The sequence below is a fragment of the Dendrobates tinctorius genome, unplaced genomic scaffold, assembly GCF_039654945.1.
Source record: "Dendrobates tinctorius isolate UK_male_01 unplaced genomic scaffold, ASM3965494v1 ptg000129l, whole genome shotgun sequence".
In the NCBI taxonomy this organism is placed as follows: Eukaryota; Metazoa; Chordata; class Amphibia; order Anura; family Dendrobatidae; genus Dendrobates; species Dendrobates tinctorius.
Window position 1 is genome coordinate 44,777,263 of NW_027361797.1, and position 23,093 is coordinate 44,800,355.

The 23,093-nt window shown below is 41.9% G+C and overlaps 1 protein-coding gene across 1 annotated transcript; it reads left to right on the forward strand.

Annotated features, from left to right (window-relative positions):
• The first annotated feature begins 12,372 nt into the window (after window positions 1-12,372).
• Window positions 12,373-20,786, forward strand: LOC141047890 (parvalbumin, thymic CPV3-like). Its single transcript, XM_073543210.1, has 4 exons — window positions 12,373-12,433; window positions 14,580-14,712; window positions 15,486-15,595; window positions 20,761-20,786. The coding sequence occupies exons 1-4, from the start codon at window positions 12,373-12,375 to the stop codon at window positions 20,784-20,786; spliced, it is 330 nt and encodes a 109-aa protein (XP_073399311.1).
• Window positions 20,787-23,093: the final 2,307 nt, after the last annotated feature.

Below are 23,093 nucleotides of genomic sequence, written 5' to 3' on the forward strand. Positions count from 1 at the left end.
AGTACAATAAACCTCATTTGAATCCAGAAATATAACTGAGTCCAGCAGTTATTAGATATATGAAACTGAAATAGCTGTTGCAAAAACAAAAATTGTTATAAAGAAAAAAGGTTAACATTAATAGGGGTGCCCAAACTTTAACATATGACTGTAGGTGCGAGAAAATCACATCATCGCATTACACACGGATGACCATACGGAGAACACTTGTGCGACTCTCGGCAGTGAGACTCGGACCAATTTTCCATACATTTAGTGTGATGCCGACCTAAGAAATAAAAGCTGAGATTATATTGATTGTTATAAATTACATGACCAATTTTTCAAGCAAAATTATGGAAGACTTAAAAGGAACCTGTCAGCAAACTCGTGCTGCTCAAAGCGTCGCTGGCATGAATCTGACATTTCTTACTCAGAAACGCTGTGGAGTGAACATACTGTAAGGCCACGTTCACACGATCAGTGTTTGGCCAGTATTTTACATCACTAAGCCAAAATCAGAAGAAAAGTATAATAGAAGCACGTCACCACTTCTGTATTTATCACCCACTCCTGGTTTTGGCTTACAAATACTGAGGCAAAATACTGACCAAATACTGAAAGTGTGAAAGTGACTTAACCCCTTAACGACCGCCGATACACCTTTTAACGGCGGCAGTTAAGGGTACCACAGTGCCACTTTTTAACGGCGCTGAGGAATAAGGGTGTAGAACCCCGACCATAGTCGGAATTTCTCTGAGTTCTTGGCTACTGGGCGATAGAATGTGACGTGGCACTACTGGTGGCGATGCTCAAGTAGGGTCCCAAACCAGTAATAGTAAGAAAAAGAACTTGGCACTCAACTTATGTGGATGAATAAGATCTGTAACCAGCGGCAGACACCGGGTTATACCCGAGCAGATACTTCCTGCCATTGTGACACTGCATTCCGCAGGATGTACATTGATGTATGAACAGCACCTTTATTATTAAGGCCTCTTTCACACATCCGTCTGTCACCATCAGTCAAAATCCGACGTTTTGCAAAAAAAACGGATCCGCCATTTTTCTTGGAGGATCCGTTTTTTTTCCCCATTGACTTGCATTATCGGCGGATCTTGACGGATGGTCATCCGTTGGATCCATTTTTTTATGGATACGCCAAAATTTTGGTGTCTGCAGACATGACAGGACGGACACTGAAGCGTTTTTTTGCTGGCCGGATCCGCATTTGTACACTGTGCATGCCAGGAAGAATTGCCTCTGTCGGAAATTTAACCCTAAATGCCAGGTCTGGCGGCTGAAAAAAATTCTCTCTCTCTCTACGGGTTCCTTTAAATTTCTGACTTAACCGGATCCGTCAAAGCAAAGGTCCGGTAGCACACGTTGCTTTCAAAACAGTTGCGGATCCGTGTCCCGCCATTTTCGCGGATTGCAACTGATGAAAAAAACGTATGTGTGAAACAGGCCTAAGAGGTACTCCCTTACATAGGGCCTGGTCCACCAAAATTGGAATGATAAGCATTTTTAGGGACATCACGCTTTGCTCCCTTTCATCACCATCTTGCTATACATAGCAGTCAAATAAAGTCCGTGGAGCCTCATTTAAGAGTCTCAAACACGGGACTAGCCAGATCTTCCTCCAGGGAAGGACGGATCCTTCCCTGGAGGAAGTTCTGGCTAGTCCCATGTTTGAGACTCTTAAATGAGGGTCCACGGACTTTATTTGCATATTCGTATTTCCCAAGGAGCAATACACCTAGGATTTCACTGTGATTGAGCGCCTTTGCCGGCCGCTGCAGTGTTTTCTTTGACTGGTCTCCCTGAGGTCAGTGATTGTTTCGTGATATACATAGCAGTTGGTACACCGATGAAGGTCAACTTTGACCGAAATATCTGGATTTTGTACCACTGACTGTAATAAATACTACCTTATTCATCCACATAAGTTGAGTGCCAAGTTCCTTTTGTTACTTCAGCTACCGAGGCCCCAGAAAACATGATTCGGGTCGGTTTTTACCAACCCCAATGTTGCGATCGCTGTTATTAACGGTATAAACGCGACCATGACCTCAAAAAAAGTCAGATTTTCCATTTAATTTCTCTCTCCTCTAATGTGATCGCACATCAGAGGAGAGAGCAATAGGGTCCCCCGTTACCCCCCCGGTACCTCCATTATCTCTGCAACCCCCGGCTGACGACCTCTTCTTCTGGGAGAAAATGGCGGGCGCATGCGCAGTGCGCCCGCCGAAATCATCCGGCTGGCACCAGGTAACGATAGGAAATTTTCTTATTGGTTCATTTTGATCAATGTGCTAGACCCTATTACAGTGATCAAAATAAAAATAAATAGTAAATCAAACCCCCCTTTATCATCCCCTTAGTTAGGTAAAAATAATAAAATATGAAAATGTATTTATTTCCATTTTACCATTAGGGTTAGATTTGGGCTAAAGTGAGTTGGGCTAAAATGAGTTGGGATAAAGTTAGGGTTAGGGTTGGGGCTAAAGTTAGGGTTAGGTTTGGGGCTAAAGTTAGGGTTAGGATTGGGACTAAAGTTAGCGTTAGGGTTGGGGCTAAAGTTAGGGTTTGGGCTAAAGTTAAGGTTAGGGTTGGGGCTAGGGTTAGGATTAGGGGTGTGTTAGGGTTAGTTTTGTGGTTACGGTTATGGTTAGGGTTGGGATTAGGGTTAGGGTGTGTTGGGGTTAGGGTTGTGGTTAGGGTTATGGTTGGGATTAGGGTTAGGGGTGTGTTGGAGTTAGGGTTGGAGTTAGAATTAGGGGGTTTCCACTGTTTTGGTACATCAGGGGTCTCCAAACGCGACATGGCGCCACCATTGATTCCAGCCAATTTTGCGGTCAAAAAGTGCTCCCTCCTTTCTGAGCCCTGCCATGCACCCAAACAGTGGCTTTCCTCCACATATGGGGCATCGGCGTACTCAGGAGACATTGCACAACAAATTTTGTGGTCCATTTTCTCCTGATACTCTTGTGAAAATAAAGAAAAATTGGTTCTAAAGTAAATGTTTTGTGAAAAAAGTAAAATGTTAATTTTTCCCTTCAACATTGCTTTAGCTCTCGTGAAGAACTTGAAGGGTTAATAAACTTCTTGAATGTGGTTTTGCGCACCTTGATGGGTGCAGTTTTTACAATGGTGTCACTTTTGAGTATTTTACAGACCCCCCAAACTCAATTCAAATGTGAGGTGGACTCTTAAAAAAATGGTTTGGTAAATTTTGTTGGAAAAATAAGAAATCGCTGGTCAACTTTAACCTTTATAACGTCCTAACAAAAAAAAAATTATGTTTCCAAAATTGTGCTGATGTAAAGTAGACATGTGGGAAATGTTATTATTAACTATTTTGTGTGACATCTCTCTCTGATTTAAGGGCACAAAAATTAAAAATTTGAAAATTGCAACATTTTCCAAATTTTTGCCGAATTTCTGTTTTTTTCATAAATAAATGCAAGTCATGTCAAAGAAATTTTACCACTAACATGAAGTACAATATGTCACGAAAAAACAAACTCAGAATCAGTGGGATCTGTTGAAGCATTCCAGAGTTATTACATCATAAAGTGACACTGGTCAAAATTGTAAAAATTGACCTGGTCATTAAGTACCAAATTGGCTCTATTACTGAGAGGTTAAAATCCACCTGTTGAGTTGTGCGTAAATATTGCAACTTATTAATTTCTGGAGTAATCACCTTGATGTATCGGCCCCTATATGCCAAGAGGATTGGGAAACAGCTGGGCATGACGGGAGCATCTCCATTGACTACGGCACTGTTCTAGTGACCTCCACACCTAGTCCTCCATGTTGTTATGTCACGTCAGCCCTGAAGCCAATCAATGGCTGCTTCACCCTCATTTCTTTGAGACAAAACTGACACCCGGAAGAAGTGAGAGCTGTTGCTGCTCGCTGACTTCCTCCATCCGTCAGAGGTGAGAGTGACGTGGCCGCTGATTGGTTGGAGGGCCCATGTGGCGTTACAAAATCACGTGAGCCCCGGAAGACCAGAAGCCATCTTCGCTGGAATATCGCCAGAGCGGAGAAGCAAGTATAGGCTGTTCTCATTTTAGGCAGGGGAATTTAGCAATTGAGAAAGGATTGTCCAAGTAGTGGACAAACCCCTTTAAAACGTATACCTTTAGGTGACTGTTCTATGTGAATGACTTCAAATCCAGCAGGTCAATAGAGCCTTCTTCTAGTCCTTAGGGCAAGTCCTCCATCCCATCAAAGTGGTAGAATAGAATGAATGTGACCTGTTTGTGGCCTCAGTTCACATTATCCGCTAGTGAATCACAAAGTGGCTCACCACCCCTGACTAGCAGGGGAGAAACATAATAGAGTGAAAACGAGTATCCCATAGACCTTTAGAAAAAAAGATATATACATAAATATTGTTATATTACTGCATATCATTATTTCTTTAAAAAGAAAACAAAAATACTTAATCCCCTAAAACAACCTCAAATGGATATTACCTTCCATTTTATTCTTACCTTAGATGCAATCCATTAAACAATGTGACAAAATTACCCCTATTTTCTATTCATCAGAAAAAGACAGAATAACCATATTTAGATCCATACTTATTGCGCACACAGTCATTGTGTGTTCTCCATAGACCCCTGTCCAATGTAGTTCAAAAAAGTCCATCCTGGTTCAACATGTATTTTAATATTGAAAACCATTGCCATTCCTCTGCAAGATCCCTCTTCTCCCCTGCTTCTGCTTGGTTGTTTGCATGCACATTTCTGTTCACACTTGAAAGTTACACCGGAGACTCTAGTTCTCTGTACACAACTAGATGGTGGAAGCATGCGTGCTAAATGGGTTGTCCGGCCTTGGGATACAAGTCTGCAGCCAAACTATGTGACTGTAGACTTGTAAATCCGCACAGTGCGCGCACTGCACACTGTGAGGATTCTCTGGTGGCGATGTTGGGAGCAAGCGGTCACGTGACTGCAATTATGCAATTTGCATACTTTCGTTTACATCCAACTAGACATGTCGAGCCTTGCTCAAAACACTTGCATAACGGGAATAAGCGCACGTCTAGTCGACTTGTACTTGCAGACAAGGGCTCGTCGCTCCCGACTCCGGCACCAGAGAATCCTGTCAGCTTACACTGTGCACACTGTGAGGATTAACACGTATGCAGTATCCTAAGGCTGGAGAACCCCTTTAATGCTAAAGCCACTCTCCATGAGACATTTCTTAGAACAAGCACAGTGTGTGAACTCTTTAGGCTTTCACATTCAGCACGTCAGCCATCATTGATGCTAGTCTGTGCCACGTTGTCTGCATTTTAGACTGGGGGCATTACTCCGACAAAATGTATTGATTCACACATAATGAATCACTTGCATCACATATGCTGCACTGAATCCTGATAGGGTGAGATGCACACGCTATCACGATTCCCTTGTTTTCCTCATTCGGGTGGATGGTCATGTTAACAGATACTTGCAATCACTTAACGACCAGTCTCCTGCATGTATCTCAATTCTCCTCTGTTGAGATATGATTGAGACTAGCCGGCAGGTGACCACAAGTATGTAAATTGTGGACCATTCCTCAGTCCGCATGGGGAATACAGGGGAACCGTGACAGTGACTTATGTACAAGGGAACAAAAGGATTCCGTGTTTAAGTTCAGACTTGGTGATCCCTATCTTACCGGAGATCTATTGGGAATAGTTGGGAGACCCTTATACACATCAGATGACAGGATCGGCCAACTGTAATCTACAGTAATCTACAGGCGTGGCCAAAACTTTTGAGACTGACACAAGTTTTTGTTTCACACAGCTCCTGAATGGTTGGGAGAAGTTGCTCCTGGAGGATGCTAGATCCAATCCTTTATACAGGTCTGCACTCTTAGTCAAAATTGTAAGCCCCACCATGGATGAAAAGCAACAGGCTGCTTTACTGTTGTCATGGCACAGAACTCATGGCAGTGATCAACTTTTCTTCTCCGATCAATCAATCGTCCCGATGTCCCCAATAATCTGAAGGTGTGTTCATTAGAAAATAACTTTACCCCAGGCTTCTGCAGTCCAATTTCTGTACTTACTGCAGAATTTTGGTCTGTCCTTGATGTTTTTCTTGGAATGAAGTGGCTCTTTTGTGGGCCTTCTTGACACCAGACCAGCCTCTAAAAGTATTTGCCTCACTTTATATGCAGATCCACTGACACCTGTCTGCTGCAATTCCTAAGCAAGCTCTGCATTGGTGTTCAACAGATCCCATAACTGAATCCTTTTTGGGAGCCCTAAAGCCTCCTTCACAGCAATTGAACCTCTCACTTTGAAGTGCTTGATGATCTGATAAATGGTTGCTTTAGGGGAAATCTTAAAATTTGCAATGTCTGTGCCAGAAAAGCCCTTCTGATGCAAAGCAATGATAATTGCCTGCACTTGTTTACGTGAAGGTAACCATATTTAATAGAAGGACAATGATTTCAAGCATCAGCCACCTTTAAAAGCAACCAGTCTGCTCTTATAATTCAATCAGAAAGAAAGTGACATCAGCTGCCTTGTCCTCAATAACACTTCCTCCTTACTCAGCCCCAGATACCAAAAAGTGAAACGCTACAGGTCTCGGAAGATGGCAACAAAAGTGAATTTATTATTTTTTCAAATTTCCGATTTTTTTTTCATCACCTAAATAAAAAAAAGCTACACATGTCTGGTACCTGTGTACTCATACTGACCCGGAGAATCATATTGCCAGGTCAGTTTTACCATATAGTGAACAAGGTAAATAAAATCCCAAAAAAACAATTGTGGGAATTGCATTTTTTTTAAGAACAGACTTTATGTCTGATGTTATATTAGTACACGAGTACATGACACATTGCGCTCAGCTATTACTAACTTTGCGAAACTTTACTCCAAATAGTAACCACCAGTGGAGTAACCATTAGAGTAGTAAACCTGTATATACTACATGCATAAAAAATGGATGCCTTCCTTTCTGCTATGCGTGAATCTCTTGCTTTCCGTTGTGAGCCCCTTTAGCTGAAATTTTGACTTAAAATTAAAGTAAAATCTGAAAATACAAAACAATATAATAAATACAAAATATATATATATCTTGGGTTCAGGAACAGATACAATGTATTTGACCCAAGATTAAGATTAGTCGAAGGAATAAACCCAACTTTGGTATTGGGATAACATTAGCGATAACAGTGGACGTAAAACATTTCTTAAGAACAAACCATATAAAAGGTCTATAAAAACTTGATTCCGGCTCACCCAGTTGCTCTAAGCTCATTCACCTGGAGCTCAAACACCGGCCTCTCCCTGACATCACATCAAGGATAATAGAAAAAAATTGGAGTCCGGCTCAACAGGACTGGATTTTCCATTTTTCAAAAGAAAATATAGTGCATACAAAAGAAAAATGTACATGGTCGACGCGACCCAGTCGACGTGTTTCGACATGACATGATTAAGACTGCTTATTGCAGTCGAAACGCGTCGACTGGGTCGCGTCGACCATGTAAATTTTTCTTTTGTATGGACTATATTTTATTTTGAAAAACAAGAAAAAAGGAAAATCTAGTCTTGTTGACCCGGACTCCAATTTTTTCTATATAAAAGGTCTATGTGTATTCTGTGAAGGTATAAATAGCAGAGGTTGATTAGTTGGGTAAGAAACATGAGCTTGTCACCAAATCGTGCACTTGATCCCTGAATTGGTAACCCAAGTAACACTTATTGTCACCTGTGGAATCCTATATAAACCAGTCTTTTTCCTTCCATCTCCAGTTCTATCACCTTACCTGTTCTCTGCTCCTACAGCCATCCTCGTCCTCCACAATTCAAGGTAGAGTAAGACGCTCTCTACTCTTTCTGGTGGGTTAGAATATAGATGTTGTTGTATCTTCTTTTTAATTTCATAGTTATATCTTTTTTTATTCTTCATATCTCATTTATCTAAATGCTATTTGTATCTATAAAAATAGTATAAAAGCTGAGATACTTTTGGCTATGATGTTAACAAAATTTAGTACAGTAATTTGAGTATAAATACATGTTTGTTATTTGTTTTCTTAAAGACATAGAAAAAAGTTTGTCAATTTTTGGCCAAAAACGGACATATGGAAAAACTTTCTATAACTAAAGAAAAACCATTTAAAAAAATAGCGTATTATATAAGCCTTCAAAATATAGATTTTTCTTTTTCAAATAACATTTTTCATAAAAAGTATATTTTATTTACTTACAGAGTTAAGAATATCTTTATTATTTATACTATAATACTATTAATTATAACCATGAATTTTAGCAACTCAACTCTATTTGAAAATTAATTCTGCTTAAAAGGGTTTTGTTAAAGAGGTTGTCCATTTCTTTCACATTGATGAGCTATCATTAGGATAAGTCATTGATGTCTGATCTGTGGGGATGCCACACCGGCACCCCCGCCGATCAGCAGTTCTCGTGTTATGAATAAGTCACCGTAGGAGGCAAAAACAGAAATACTAGCTAAGTCCAGAAAACCAGAGAAGTTGGCAGCTATCGGATTGCAGACCCCTGAACCTATCAACAACTAGCAGTAGCCGTGAGGGGTTCCTACGGTGCCCTAGACCCCTCGATCACAGCCGTAGAACTATATAGCCTAAAGACAGAAAGGGAAATCTAAACTGCCCCAGAGCAGACCCCAAAGCAATAGGCAGCCCCCAACATATAATGACGGTGAAGCAAGATGAAAACACTAACACAGATAGAAAGATAGGCTGAGCAAATGATGGGACCCAAGCTAACTAAATAGGTCAGGATAGAAAAGCTGCTGTCTGCAATCCGCCCAAAACCCTATCAAAACAAGAGCCAACAGACTGATAGGGAAAAAAGCCCTGAAGACGCTAGGCTTCAAAAAGACTATATCAGTACTCAGGTATTTTCTGAAGACAGAGCAAAAAGGAATTCAGCTCACCCCAGCAGGGAATGGCAGAAATCCAGAAAAACAAGGCAAAACAAAACCAAAACACTAATGCAAAAAGCAGAGCAGAAAACTCAGCTTTTGAGGAGCAGGAATCAGACTGGTCTCCTAGAATCCCTCAGAGAAATCACCCGCAAGGCAGAAGGGCGTCGGCTGCCTTATATCCAGTCAGCAATTCCAGTCACTCAGTCATCATCATCCTGCACAGGTGCTTAGAAATCAGCCTCACTACCTTCCTTCACCAGAAGAGGGAGTTCATCAGACCTCAATGGTGAAGGGGAAAATGAACTCACAACATTCTCGGCTGGAAGTACTCAGTTACGGAGCTGCTCCGTCTACTAATAGTGGCCGCGGACGGTAATGCACATTTGCCTCGTAAGGGGCCACTATCACTAGATGGAGCAGCTACATAACTGAGAACTTCCGGCCACTGCCGACACCGAGAACAGCTGATCATCAGGGGTGCTGGGCGGTCGCACCTCTACCGATCAGACATGGATGACCTATCGTAAGGATAGGTTATCAATGTTAAAGTAGTGGACAACCTCTTTAAGTTGTATCTTCAGGATAGCACTGCTTCCTGCTTTGTCAGGGGGCAGTGCGCTCGTGAAGATTGAACGTTCAGACCAGTCACGCCACTGGCCCAAACCATACACACTCCCAGGCTCCTAGCAAAGGCAGGAACACCGATCTAGAGATCAGAGTAGCACAGGCAGAAGGCAAAACATTGAGCCTGCTCACGCCATCCACTTCTTTCCTAGGTAACTGGCCAGACTGGGATTACAGGGTGACTGATAACCTAGGCAATGAGCTGTAAACTACAAAATTAAAAATCCTTCCTTTCTTGAGAATGGATACAAATTTTAATTAGGGGGTAAACTGAAAAGTTGTTTGATTTTAGAATCACTTTGTAATTTTACCCATTTATGAACCTCAGACAACTCCTTTAAAGGGTTCTTAGGGATAAGTATTTTCTTTTATTAAAGCAATTTGGAAGTTGCTTATTCTCTACGCGTTTCGAAGTATTCTTGCTTCTTCAGGAGAACCACAGAGATTGTTCCCCCAGCCATTTCCTTTTTTCATGTATCAGCTCTTATTTTTCAAAAAATAGTTTTTGATTTTCATGTTTGTAAAAAAGAAAAAATATATATTCCCCACACCACACACTAAACAGAGTCTATACATGTTCTTCCTTCCTCCCTCCTATACTATGAAATGTATGAAACATCCATACATTGTGCAGACAGACCTTAGCACAGCGCGATTTGCACAGTTATAAGGGTATGTGCACACGTTGCGGATTTGCTGCGGATCCACTGCAGATTTGCTAGTGATTTACAGTACAATGTTAATCTATGGAAAAAAAACGCTGTGCACATGCTGCAGAAAAATTCAGCGCGGAAACGCAGCGGTTTATTTCCCGCAGCATGTCAATTGTTTGTGCAGATTCTGCAGCATTTTTACACCCATTCCATTATAGGAATCTCCAGGTGTAAAAACACAGGGGAAATCTGCACAAAATCTGCAATAAATCCGCAGGAAAAACGGGCGGATTTTGACCTGCAGATTCCATGTGGAAAATTCCACACACGAATCCGCAACGTGTGCACATACCCTAAGAGGGGAGTTGGGCAATGTATTTTTTTTTTTTTTTTTTTACAAACATAGTAGTGTAAAACCTTCTTAGAAAGGTCGCATAAAAACAATAAAAACATGTATCGTACAGAATCTTTTTTATATTGTAATAAAAAAGCAAAATCTCAGAATTTCCTTGATTTATCCCCTGGAGTAATGGTGACATTTTTTTTTTATAAATTCTGTTTCTCTTGAAAACTTTCAATTTTGAAAGAATAGTTTGCAAAAAAAAATATATGAATTAATTAGATATAATATAACGAGCAAGTTAGTGAGAATGTGAAGAATCGGAGAATAATGTAAAAATTACAATATTTATTTATTTTACTCATTTATATACACCATTAATTCCTCAGCACTTTACAGACATTATCATCACTGTCCCCAATGGGGCTCACAATCTAAATTCCCTATCAATATGTCTTTGGAATGTGGGAGGAAACCGGAGAACTCAGAGGAAACCCAAGCAAACACGGGGAGAACATACAAACTCCTTGCCGATGTTGTACTTGGTGGGATTTGAACCTAGGACCTCAGTGCTGCAATGCTAACCACTGAGCCACCTTGCCGCCATACAATAGGTAGACATAGCTACAGTAATAGGGTTGGAGTATGGAGGCGTCCTGAAGGTCAATGGAGGCAACAGAGGACGTAAAGTCAGATTTGGGAAGAGTAAATAATAAAAGCGTAGAAAGGAGATGTATTTGAAGAGGAGCCGTCACTTGCCATAAATACGTCATTGTTTGATCTGTCATAAATGCTGATGTTCTCCTAAATCTGAAGTTTTTCTTTTGGTCCTGCAACTTTTCTAAACTGAAATAGGGCTCCTCTTTCCGCTATATGATTCTAGGCTATTAAAACAACTGGGTGTGGTCTTCAAAAAGACATCCACTGAGGATCACGCCCTCTTGGCTAAAACGACTAGGTTTCTATGCAGGGAAGAAAGAGCCATATCTTAGGAACACAGAGGTGCAAGAACACATGAAAAACCAACCCCTGACTCAGGAGAATAACGACATTTCCACTAGATAAAAAAAAGCATATTTATTTACGGCAAACGACAAGTCCTCTTTTCATAAGCACTATTAGGGAACACGGACGCCGTAGAAGAAGTCCCACACTCGGAACCCTTCACTATGAGCGAGAACAGAGAACCAGTACATCAGTAAGGACTTTGCTCTACTGGACCTGGCCCATCCATGTATTATATAGTCGGATATTTGTTTTAGATCAGGGGTGGGTAACTTCAGTCCCGCGGGACGTTTATGGCCATCGATGACCTTTTATCCGGCTCCCAGCAGATTCCCGGGGACTACAGTACTTGGACCTGTAGATGTATTTTGATGGCCGCTGGCTCATTAATTTCTTCTTGCTCTGTGAGCGTGCACATGCAGCATTCACTACTGCGGCACGTGCAATGAAGGATTACGTCCTGACACTAGTGACAGCGTCAGGAGGTACCTGGTGGGCGGAGTTAGTGCGCAACTTGTCCGGCCCCCGAAGGATGGTATAAACTTCCATATGGCCCTTGGCAGAAAAAAGATTCCCCACCCCTGCTTTATATGATATTTTATTTCACACTATTCTATCGGGTAAATATATGATGAAATGTGGCTTCTCATGGTGACAAAGGCAAATTATTGGGAGTTATCTGTATACTGCGCGTCGTCTAATTAAAAAAGAAATTTTCATGGTAAAACCCCAGTTTTCTAAGGGGAGCAGTATAGAAGGGCTTTTTTTGTGAGTGCTCGTATAACCTATATTTCCTACTTTCATGGTGTCTCTTAACAGATTCAACATGACCCTCACCGATATCCTCAGCGCTTCCGATATTGCCGCTGCCCTGAGAGAATGCCAAGGTAATGTCAAATTTTTCACAATTTTTTATTTTCCTAATGTTCTATGAAACTAATGTATCTTTATACTGTCTAGTCTTAGTTTGCGCCACCTATTAGTTGACTTACTTTGTGCCAGAAATTTGCACCAAAATTTTGCCACTCAGTATCATTTTTTAGACTATGATTATTATTCTCCAGCACTTTATAGACATTATCATCGTTTTCCCCATTGGGGCTCACAATCTATATTCCCTATCAGTATGTCTTTGGAATGTGGGAGGAAACCAGAGAGCTTGGAGGAAACCCACACAAACTCGGGGAGAACATACAAACTCATTGCAGATGTTGTTTTTGGTTGAATTTGAACCCAAGACCCCAGCGCTGCAAAGCTGCAGTGGTAACCACTGAGCCAACATTCTAACCACTGTGCTTCCCCCAGATACACGTCCCATTCTATATAATCCCAGCCACAACCACAAAAAATGTCTGAAAAAATAATTAAATATGGTGCAAGTCATGAGAGACAGTTTTTGGTGGGTTTAGCTGGATAAAGTGTTTCCGTTTTGAGTTAGATCTTCAGATCAGATCATTCTACATTATTCCCGTTGGTGATTTTTGAAATGACATGAAATCTTCTTATAAAAATGTATCATGTCTGAAAATAGTTATGTTTATAACATTTTATTTAACAGTCAGACGGTCATATACCGTAAATCTGATGAGGATCGCAACCCAATCCTCGGACTGGTCATCGGCTCTCCTGACCTGACCGTGATAGCTGCATAGAAATACGTGCTGTAACACTTGGGTTGGTAGAGCCAACGGCCAGTCCAAGCATTGTGCTGCGATCCTCCTCTGGGTTCTGTAATACTGTGTTGGAACGGATCTGTGACTAAGCAATGTGCGGCGCCACTCCATTCATTCTCTGTGGGACTGATGGAAAAAGCTGAGTGTAGTCACAGTGTAAGGGAAGCCCAGGACAGTAGTTGTAGCTGAGGACACCGGGGCTTTGGTGTCCTGGCCTCTCCTCACAGAAAAATCATGCTTGCTAGTCAGCATACTTGTGTCTCTGGACTCAGCTCCTTCAGAGTCCTTCCCATGCAGTGGGAGACCGTTTTCAGGAAAGTTCACATCAACTGAGACACAGTCCATCATAACTTCAACAAAGACTTCTTTACACAGCATCTCCAAAGACTTCACAGCATTTACAACAGGCTTCACAAAACGAGATTCCTTCTCTTTCCCTGCACCTTGTTCACAGTTACTCTGCACGGACCCGGGTCGGACCATCCCTGATGGTTTCCCAGTTTCCTCTCTATTCAGCTCTGCCACGGCCAAGCTTCCCTCGATCTGTTTCGCCCCAGACATAAGATCATTAGTCGCCAAAGTCAGTAGCCAATGAGGATGAGCCCTGAACTGATGCACTGCTCTCTGTACTGGCCCTGCTTCTTCTCCATCTGTACTTGCTGCTTCTGTGGGTTCTCCTGACCGTTTCACCCCAGTCTTAAGGGTGTGTGCCCAAGCAATAAGTTGCTACATTCTTCTGTACTAGCCAGTTGCTGTGCTGGCGAGGAGGAAGGCTGGGCTTCTCACTTGCAACATTGCGAGACTGCTGCCGAGTCCTGGGCTTATTGCCCGTGTGGACCCTTCAGGTCCTCTGCCTCTAACTCAGACTCTCTCAAGCTTAACAGGCAGCAGCCCCTCCTATATTAACCCTTACTACACTATGTGTTAACGATTCCGCCCTCTAGTGGCCCAGCTAAGGCAATGTTCTCCTTATACATTGTGCCCCATCTAGTGGCCGACCCAGAGAAATACACTGTCCCTATCTAATGAACACAAATACATTGAACAATATTATGACATAGGATATACATAGCAGAACAAAGGGATAAATAATCAAATATACAGTACATTGTTGCAAGTATGGTAATACACGTAGCTGTGTAGCAATACCATCAAAGAACTAGTGGTAATACAACAAGTGGTGCAGCAGTACCAATATGTAGACATATATTACAGATTTTCCTCACCCCTGCGGCAGGATCATTTAGATCCATGATTTCGGGATCCTTTTGGATAGGTCATAACTTTTAAGGTTGGGAATAAACCTTCTAATTGATGAGAAAATACTTAAAGTGTTTTTTGTCTTTTCTTTGATTTTCAGCTCCTGAATCCTTTAATTTCAAAAAATTCTTCCAAACTTGTGGACTGACTAAAAAGACTGGAGGTCAAGTGAAAGAGGTCTTCCGAATTCTAGATAATGATCAGAGCGGGTTCATTGAAGAGGAAGAGCTGAAGTAAGCCGTGGTGCATCTTATGGGGATACGTAATGCTAATACCACCAAGACAGTCATTATTATTAGTGTCTCTATTGCTATGATGGCAAAAATTTACTTAGGAGATTTTTCTTCTTAAGGACAAGCTTAAAGGGGTTGACCACTACTGTTTTATTGATGGCCGGATAGGTCATCAATATCTGATCAATGGGGTGCAACAATCAGCACCCCCGCCAGTCAGCGGATTGAAGTTCGTGGATGCTCCTGGAACACAGAAGCTAAGTCATTTCTGCAGTGGCCGCAGCAGAGTACACAGCTCTTAATCTGGCTGCAGTGTAAAGCATGGGGGACAAACGGAGCCACATAGTCAGAACCTACTGTTAAAGGGGTAAATGCAAAAAGCTTGTTTTGCATAATTAAAATGTCATCAATTCCCAGTATTTAATTACAGGGCTCTAGCTAGGTTTATTAGGTGAATCTGAAAGGTCTGCCCACACACAAAAGTACAAAATTGCAAACTCCATAGACAATATTTTTTATAAGCACTTGGTATTTGGATGTGCCCCCCATAAAATGATAGCCCCAATAACATACTTTGCCCATTTTGGCTCTCCGTGGAACATCATAGTCTTGTTCTGTAGTGCAGAGGTGATGGCCCCCTGCAGGGGAACATTCCTATCAGACTTTTATCCATCAGCGTAGAATGTGATGGCACAAACGGTGAGGTGTGGGAACACATAGGAAATCTTCATTTTTCACAAAGAAGCTCACATTATTGTATTTTTTTCCCCCAGGTTCTTTCTCCAGCGTTTTGAGCCAAGCGCCAGAGAACTAACTACCACAGAAACTAGAGAATTTGTGTCTGCTGCCGACCATGACGGGGATGGGAAGATTGGAGCTGAAGGTGAGTAGCACACATCACAATCAACTTAGAAATTTAGATTTATTTATTTCTGCTCATATGCATTTCTTTTGCCAAAAACAGACAAAATGGAACATATTTTGGGCGCACATTGGCGATGAATGATAGTTACTGATCTGCTATTACAAAGAAAAGCTCCCAGATCATCTATGTTGCTGAGTCCAGATGTTCTTTTATACAACTGCCAAATAGTACAAACACTATCGCATTGAATCCTGCTCATATAGGTACTATACACATGATCAGGTTTTTAAATACATCAGTTAAGTACTGCTCTGATAAGGGGTTACCTTGATGTTTGGTAGAGCGGCTTAGTATACATTTTTTTGCAAATATCAACCAATTACCCTTTTTTTTATCATCTTTTACTAGCACCTGCTGTTTACTGTTACTTTTTTACAGCAGAGTATTTTTATACGTTTGTTTTTCTGTGTTTCAACTGCCAAATAGTGTAAAAAATACTACTAAACTAACCTAGAAACATGGAGAATGTGACACAGGTCAGCCCAGCATGAGAAGCTTACATTCAATGGATATAAAAAGTCTACATACCCCTGTTAAAATACCAGATTTTTAGCATGCGAAAAGATCATACCAAAACGAATAATTTCAGAACTTTTTCCACCTTTATTGTCAGACCTAATCTTATAATTCAATTGAAGAAAAAAAAATTATTTCGGTTGGAAAAAGAAAATGAAAGAACTAAAATAATGTAGTTGCATAAATATGCAAATCTTTAAACTGTTGAAGTCAGTGGCATAATTATAGTCCGATGGGCTACAGTGCAAAATTTGGACTTGGCATCCTAGCTTCTATGTTAGTTAGACAAAAACACTAGTGCACGCTCTTATCATCTCCCGCCTCGACTACTGCAACCCCCTACTCTCTGGCCTCCCCTCTAGCACTATGGCACCGCTCCAGTCCATCCTACACTCTGCTGCCCGACTAATCCACCTGTCTCCCCGCCCCCCTATGCCAGGCCCTTCAAAACCCTAACCATGACATACAAAGCCATCCACAACCTGTCTCCTCCATACATCTGTGACATGGTCTCCCGGTACCTACCCGCACGCAACCTTCAATCCTCTCAAGATCTCCTTCTCTACTCCCCCCTTATCTCTTCTTCCCACAACCGCATACAAGACTTCTCCCATGCTTCCCCCATACTCTGGAACTCCCATCAGACTCTCACCATCAACGGAAACCTTCAAGAAGAACCTGAAGACCCACCTGTTCCGACAATCCTACAGCCTGCAATGATCCTCGGTCTACTGAACCACCGCACGACCTGCTCTACCCTCTCCTACTGTATCCTCACCCATCCTTGTAGACTGTGAGCCCTCACGGACAGGGTCCCCTCTCCTTATGTACTTGTGCGTCTCTTGTCTTACACTTGTTTATTATTCTTGTATATATTACACTTGTCTATAATTCCCCTTTGACATGTAAAGCACCATGGAATAAATGGCGCAATACAAATGCATAATAATAATGTATTTGCCCTTGAATTGTAGATCCTATAAAGATATACATATTCGTTCCTCATACCAATGTAGTAATGTCCCGCACACTGTAATAATATCCCCGATCCTGGCACCTTCCTGTAACAATGTCCCCTTCCTGGTATAATGTCCCCCATCCTGGGCACTTTCTTGGTATAAAGTCCCTTCATGCTTGCCACCTCCAGTAATAATGTCTCCCATTCTGGGCTCCATCTTGGTATGATGTCCCCCATCCTGGGCCCTTTTCTGGTGCAATACTCCCCACCCTGGGCCCTTTCCTCGTATAATATTTCGAATGTTGGGCCCCTTCCTGATATATTGCCCTCCGTTCTGCAGCTGTAAAAAAAACCCCAAAAAACGATTTTTATCTTTCTTCATAGTCAAGACGTGCACTTTCCTCTTCTATAGCCAGTGCAGAAGCTGGCAGCTGAGTTCCGTGTACCAGCCATGGGTGCCGTATGACGTCAATGCTATGTGCCGCCTGTGATAGGCACTCTGATGTCAGAAGTTGGCCGGCGGTGTGTATTGTCAGACTGTGTGTACAGCGCTCTCGTCAGGTCAATCCCAGATTTTCAATTGGATTTAGATCTGCGCTTTGGCTGGGCCATTCCAAAAGATTGACCTTCTTCTGGCGAAGCCATTCTTTTGCTGATTTGTGGGTATTTTAATGGTCATTGTTGTGCAAAAAGGTGAAATTCTTCTTCATATTTATAACAGAAGGCTTTGATGCAAAATTGACTGATGTTTGGAACAGTTCATAATGCCCTTCACCTTGATAAAAAGCAGCTCCAGTATATAATATGGCCTCCACCGTGCTTCACTGTGGGTTTGGTGATCTTTTGGTGATGTGCAGTGTTGGTTTTGCCCCAAACTTACCTAATGGAATGATGGCCAAAAAATTAAATCTCTGCCTCATTAGACCACAACACACTTTCCCACGTGCTTTTGGCAGACTTATAGGTTTTGGCAAAACATAGCTGGCTTGAATTTTATTCTTTGTAAGAAAAGGCTTGTCTTGCCATCCTACCCCACAGGCCTAGCATATGAGGAATCGAGGAGATTGTTGTCACATGTAGTACACAACAAGTACTTGCCAGATAATCCTGCAGCTCCATTAACGTTGTTGTAGGTATCTTGGTAGCCTAGCTGACCAATTTTCCTCTTGCCTTTTCGTCAGTTTATTGAGCAATGTCCAGTTCTAGATAATGTCACTGTTATGCCAAACATCAGCCACAGTATTCCATTGTATAACCAAGAATCTGGAATATTTTTCATACCCTTCTCCTGACTGATAAGTTTAAAAAATGAGATCCCTTTGCCGTGTCGTAAGCTGTTTACGGACCATGGATTTTTCTGTAAAATGCAAATAAGAAAATTTCAGGAAAATCCCAATAGAACCGCTAAACTTTATATGAGGTTAATGAGAATTACTCTAAATGATGGCAGCTGTGCACTGACTACTTGACATATGTTAGTGTCATTGGCTAATTCTGAACACAATCACATACTAAATTATAAGAGGGTGTTCACACTTACGCAACCACATTATTTTAGTTTAGTTATTTTTAATTTTACACTTCGAAATTATTTCAGTTCTTTTTCTCAATTGATTCATACAGATTATGCATGACATTGGGGTGGAAAAGTTCTGAAATGATTTTTCATGATATGATTTTTACATAGCAAAAACCTGGCATTTTTAATAGGGGTGTGTAGACTTTCTATATCCACTGTATAATATTTTCCATTCAAATTAGGGGTAACTTTCACTTTACTTTTTCTGGTTCAAACAAAATCAGAGTAACCTGTTGCTGGAACCCACACAAATCTGCTGAGAGCAGCGGTGGCATCTGCCATCAAATGTTGAGATTTCCTGCAGTGCCACTGCTGGTGAAATTAGGTATTACATATTGCGTTTGGAGACCCCCTGATGTGCCTAAACAGTAAAAACAGTGGAAATCCCTCAATTCTAACTGAACCCTAACCCCAACACACCCATAACCCTAATCCCAACCCTAACCCTAACCACAAACCTAACCCCAACACACCCCTAATCCTAACCCCAACCCTAACCTTAAACACAACCCTAACCCCAACACACCCCTAACCCTAATCCCAACCATAACCATAACCCTAACCACAACCCTAACCTTAATACCAACCCTAACCATAACCCTAACCCCAACACACCCCTATCCCTAATTCCATCCCTCACCCTAATTTTCATGGTATGATTTTTACATGACAAAAACCTGGCATTTTTAATAGGGGTGTGTAGACTTTCTATATCCACTGTAGAATATTTTCCATTCAAATTGGGGGTAACTTTCACATTACTTTTTCTGTTACAAACAAAATCAGAGTTACCTGTTGCTGGAACCCACACAAATCGGCTGTGAGCAGCGGTGGCATCTGCCATCGAATGTTGAGATTTCCTGCAGTGCCACTGCTGGTGAACTTAGGTATTACACCTTTCCGATATAAATGAATGAGATGAGGATGTGATGAGCAAGAGATGTTTTTTTCTTGCTACTCTAATACATGATGGGTCAAAGTGACCATGAGATTGGGGCCCCTTGTTCTAGAGCTAGGTGGAGGTCCCGGGTGTGTTATCAATCCCAATATTATAATTACGATGCCCTTGTTAGTTGTTTAAGGGCTAGCTGAAATATCTATCCCATCAAAGCAAAAACCTAGATAGGTCCAGATCCTGGGAGACAGCATGAAATGAGAAAAGCCCTTTAAGGGTATGTGCACACGGTGCGGATTGTGCTGCGGATCCGCAGCGTTTCTGCAGCTGCGGGTCCGCAGCAGATTTAGGTGCGTTGTACAGTACCATTGTTTTCAATGGTAAACTGGAAAATGCTGTGCACATGCTGCGGATTTTTCCGCGTGGTTTTGCTGCGGTTTACAATTCGCAACATGTCAATTCTTTTGTCCAGAAACGCTGCGGTTTCACACCTCATCCATTATGAGGTGTAAAACCACAGGGAAAAACCGCAGATAAGCCCGGTTTCACATTTGCGCTTTTGAGCGCAGCGACGGCCTGCGCACGGCCGCCGCTAAGCCCCACCCCCTGCCGTGCCACCGCCGGTAGCTCCACCTATCGACGCATGACGCTGCATGCGTCCTGCGTCCCCTATCTTTATCACTGGGGGCGCAGGCCGTGCGCAGTATGCGTTTGGCGGCGCATGCGTCCTTTTGACGGTGCGCTGACCAGCACCAAACGCAACCTGCTGCAGTTTGGTTGCGCTCGGTGCAGCGTCAAAAGGGCGCATGCGCCGCCAAACGCATACTGCGCACGGCCTGTGTCCCCAGTAATAAAGATAGGGGACACAGGACGCATGCAGCGTCATGCACTGGTAGGCGGAGCTACCGGCGGAGGCGCGGCAGGGGGCGGGGCTTAGCGTCGGCCATGCGCAGGCCTTCGCTGCACTCAAAAGCGCAAATGTGAAACCGGCCTAAACCGCAGGACTTTAGGATTTATCTGCGGTTTTCACTGCAAAATCCACAGAGGCAAAAAACTCCGTGTGCGCAGAGCCTAAATATCCTGGTTTATGATGTTTCTTTCTGTACATTATTCTACTTATTATGAGATAAAATGTTGATGATGACGACCAAACTCTTTGTCTTGGATGCTTATAGAATTCCAAGAACTGGTTCATTCCTAAACGAGATGTGGATTCCAGACGTGCACACTGATCAGTGAACTTACCAAGGAAAAACCGAATGTAGAAGACGTAATAAGGAGCGCGTCACACCACATCCATGTCATTCCTCAGGGAGGGGGCATGGGAACCAGCTTGGTGGATGTAATGATATAGGGTGATGTCTCATGTGGAATGCACTGAAGGTCACTGAACGTATTGATGGAACAATAAACCATATACATCTTATATGTGATTGTGTCACTCTGCTTATTCATAGGTAAGGGTGACTAACATATACGTGTTTTCACAGACGCCTACTATGCTCATACAGTCGTAGCCAAAACTGACGGTCTGGTAAACTAATATAAGGCCCCGAAATCCATGTACTATTTATAATGCTAAAAATACGGGGGGAAAAACTGAGCCGGACTATAAGCTAACATACATGCGAAGGGTAAGGCTATGTTCACACGTTTTTGCAGCATTTTTTATGCAAAATTTCAGCTGCGTTTCACAGTACCAGCAAAGTCTATGAGATTTGAGACATCTCATGCACACGTCTTGTTTTTTTTCTGACAGTTTTGTCAAAGGGCTGCGCTTTTGAAAAAAATGCAGCGCGTCACTTCTTTCAGTGTTTTTGCAGCGTTTTTCAACCAATGGAAAGCAAGAGGTGGTGCAAAAAAAAAAAAACACTGCAAAAAGGTGCAGGTATCAGTTTTTGCATTGTTTTTGGAGGCAAAACCTGATGAATATAAAATTTTGATCAATGGCTTTATCCGATTTTTGCCCTTTATTACCATCAGGGTGTCATTGGTTTTTCATGCATGCGAAAAATAGTAAAAAAAAATAAAAAAAATCCAAGTTTTTCTTATCCATATTATGCAAATTGTCTCTTCAGAGAGGAAGAGAACTAGAACTCTAGTGCCACCTATTGGAGGTAGCAATCCTTAGGACTTAGGAAAAAAGCCAAGCCAGAATCTCCATTTGCAGACACTGTGTTTCGGGGTACTGCCCCTCATCAGTGCAAAGTGCGAGATCTGGTTTGGCTGTGAGAGAGGCGTCTGACCGATATCCAAGAAGTATCATTTCTCCTTATGGAGAATTACATGCTAAGCATGTCGAGGTGAGGAGACTTAAAGCAGCAATTCTCCTCTGGGAAATATGCTAATTATCCAAATTGTCTCTTCAGAGAGGAAGAGAACTAGAACTCTAGTGCCACCTATTGGAGTTAGCAATCCTAAAAGTCAATGTTGACCCTTTAACGAGCCTTCTTACATGACTTATTATAAAAGCCAAGCCAGAATCTCCATTTGCAGACACTGTGTTTCGGGGTACTGCCCCTCATCAGTGCAAAGTGGGAGATCTGGTTTGGCTCTTATCCATTAAACAGTAAAAAATGGACAGCACTCAGAGGAGTTCAGTTCATGGACCCATAGACTAAAATGTGCGAATTTGATCGGTAAATTGGATTCTTTTTTTGTGGATACGTGAACATCATCTTAGACTCAAGTGGCTTCTTTTATCTGTGAAAACCATGGATAGACATCCATGAAACAGGGTCAAGGAGAAAAATTACAAAGCTGCCTATCTTACTAATAAACTTTGTTTCAGTTTCTTCACTTGTCGTGATCTCGGCTTGTTGTCAGTGAATGAAAATTAATGAAACAGCCATGTTAAAAAAATGGAAATTAAAGCCATTTTTTTACATTATCATCATTCATTAAATATGAGACCTAAGATACCAAATAATATTATTTTGTTAACATATTTGGTTTCCCCACAATTGTAACCAGTCCGTGTAATAGATTTATAACAGAATATATGATGATCGGTGATAAAACCCATCGGCAGCACAGAGCTCTCCGGTGGTTTTCTACAATGTGTCGGTCTTGAATGTAAACTGGATGCAATTATATCCACAACTTAGATGAGCTCAGGACTTGTAGACGTCTGAAGAGAAGCAAGATTGTTTCCATTCACTGACCGAAAATGAAGAACTGGGGAAACGAAATGTAAAGAATATTAGCAACATGTATCACTTCTCATTTAGGCAGGGATGTGGCTTTATTTGCATAAAACTCCTTTAAGACAGAAAGAGGTCTCCAGAGAGTCATAGTTCAAACAGTAAAATGAAAAAAAAAACAAAAGATCTGCAAAATGTTGATATAAAGCCAAGTCCAGGCCAAGAAGTTCCAAACACAATGGTGAAAAGTAAAGAATAACTCTACAGCTGAACGGATAAGAAAGTTTGTAAGTTGCTCTGTCAGTTTAGGCGCTGTGCTCCATCAACAGTACCCCTTGGGCTCAGCTGTAACAGGGACACGTGTA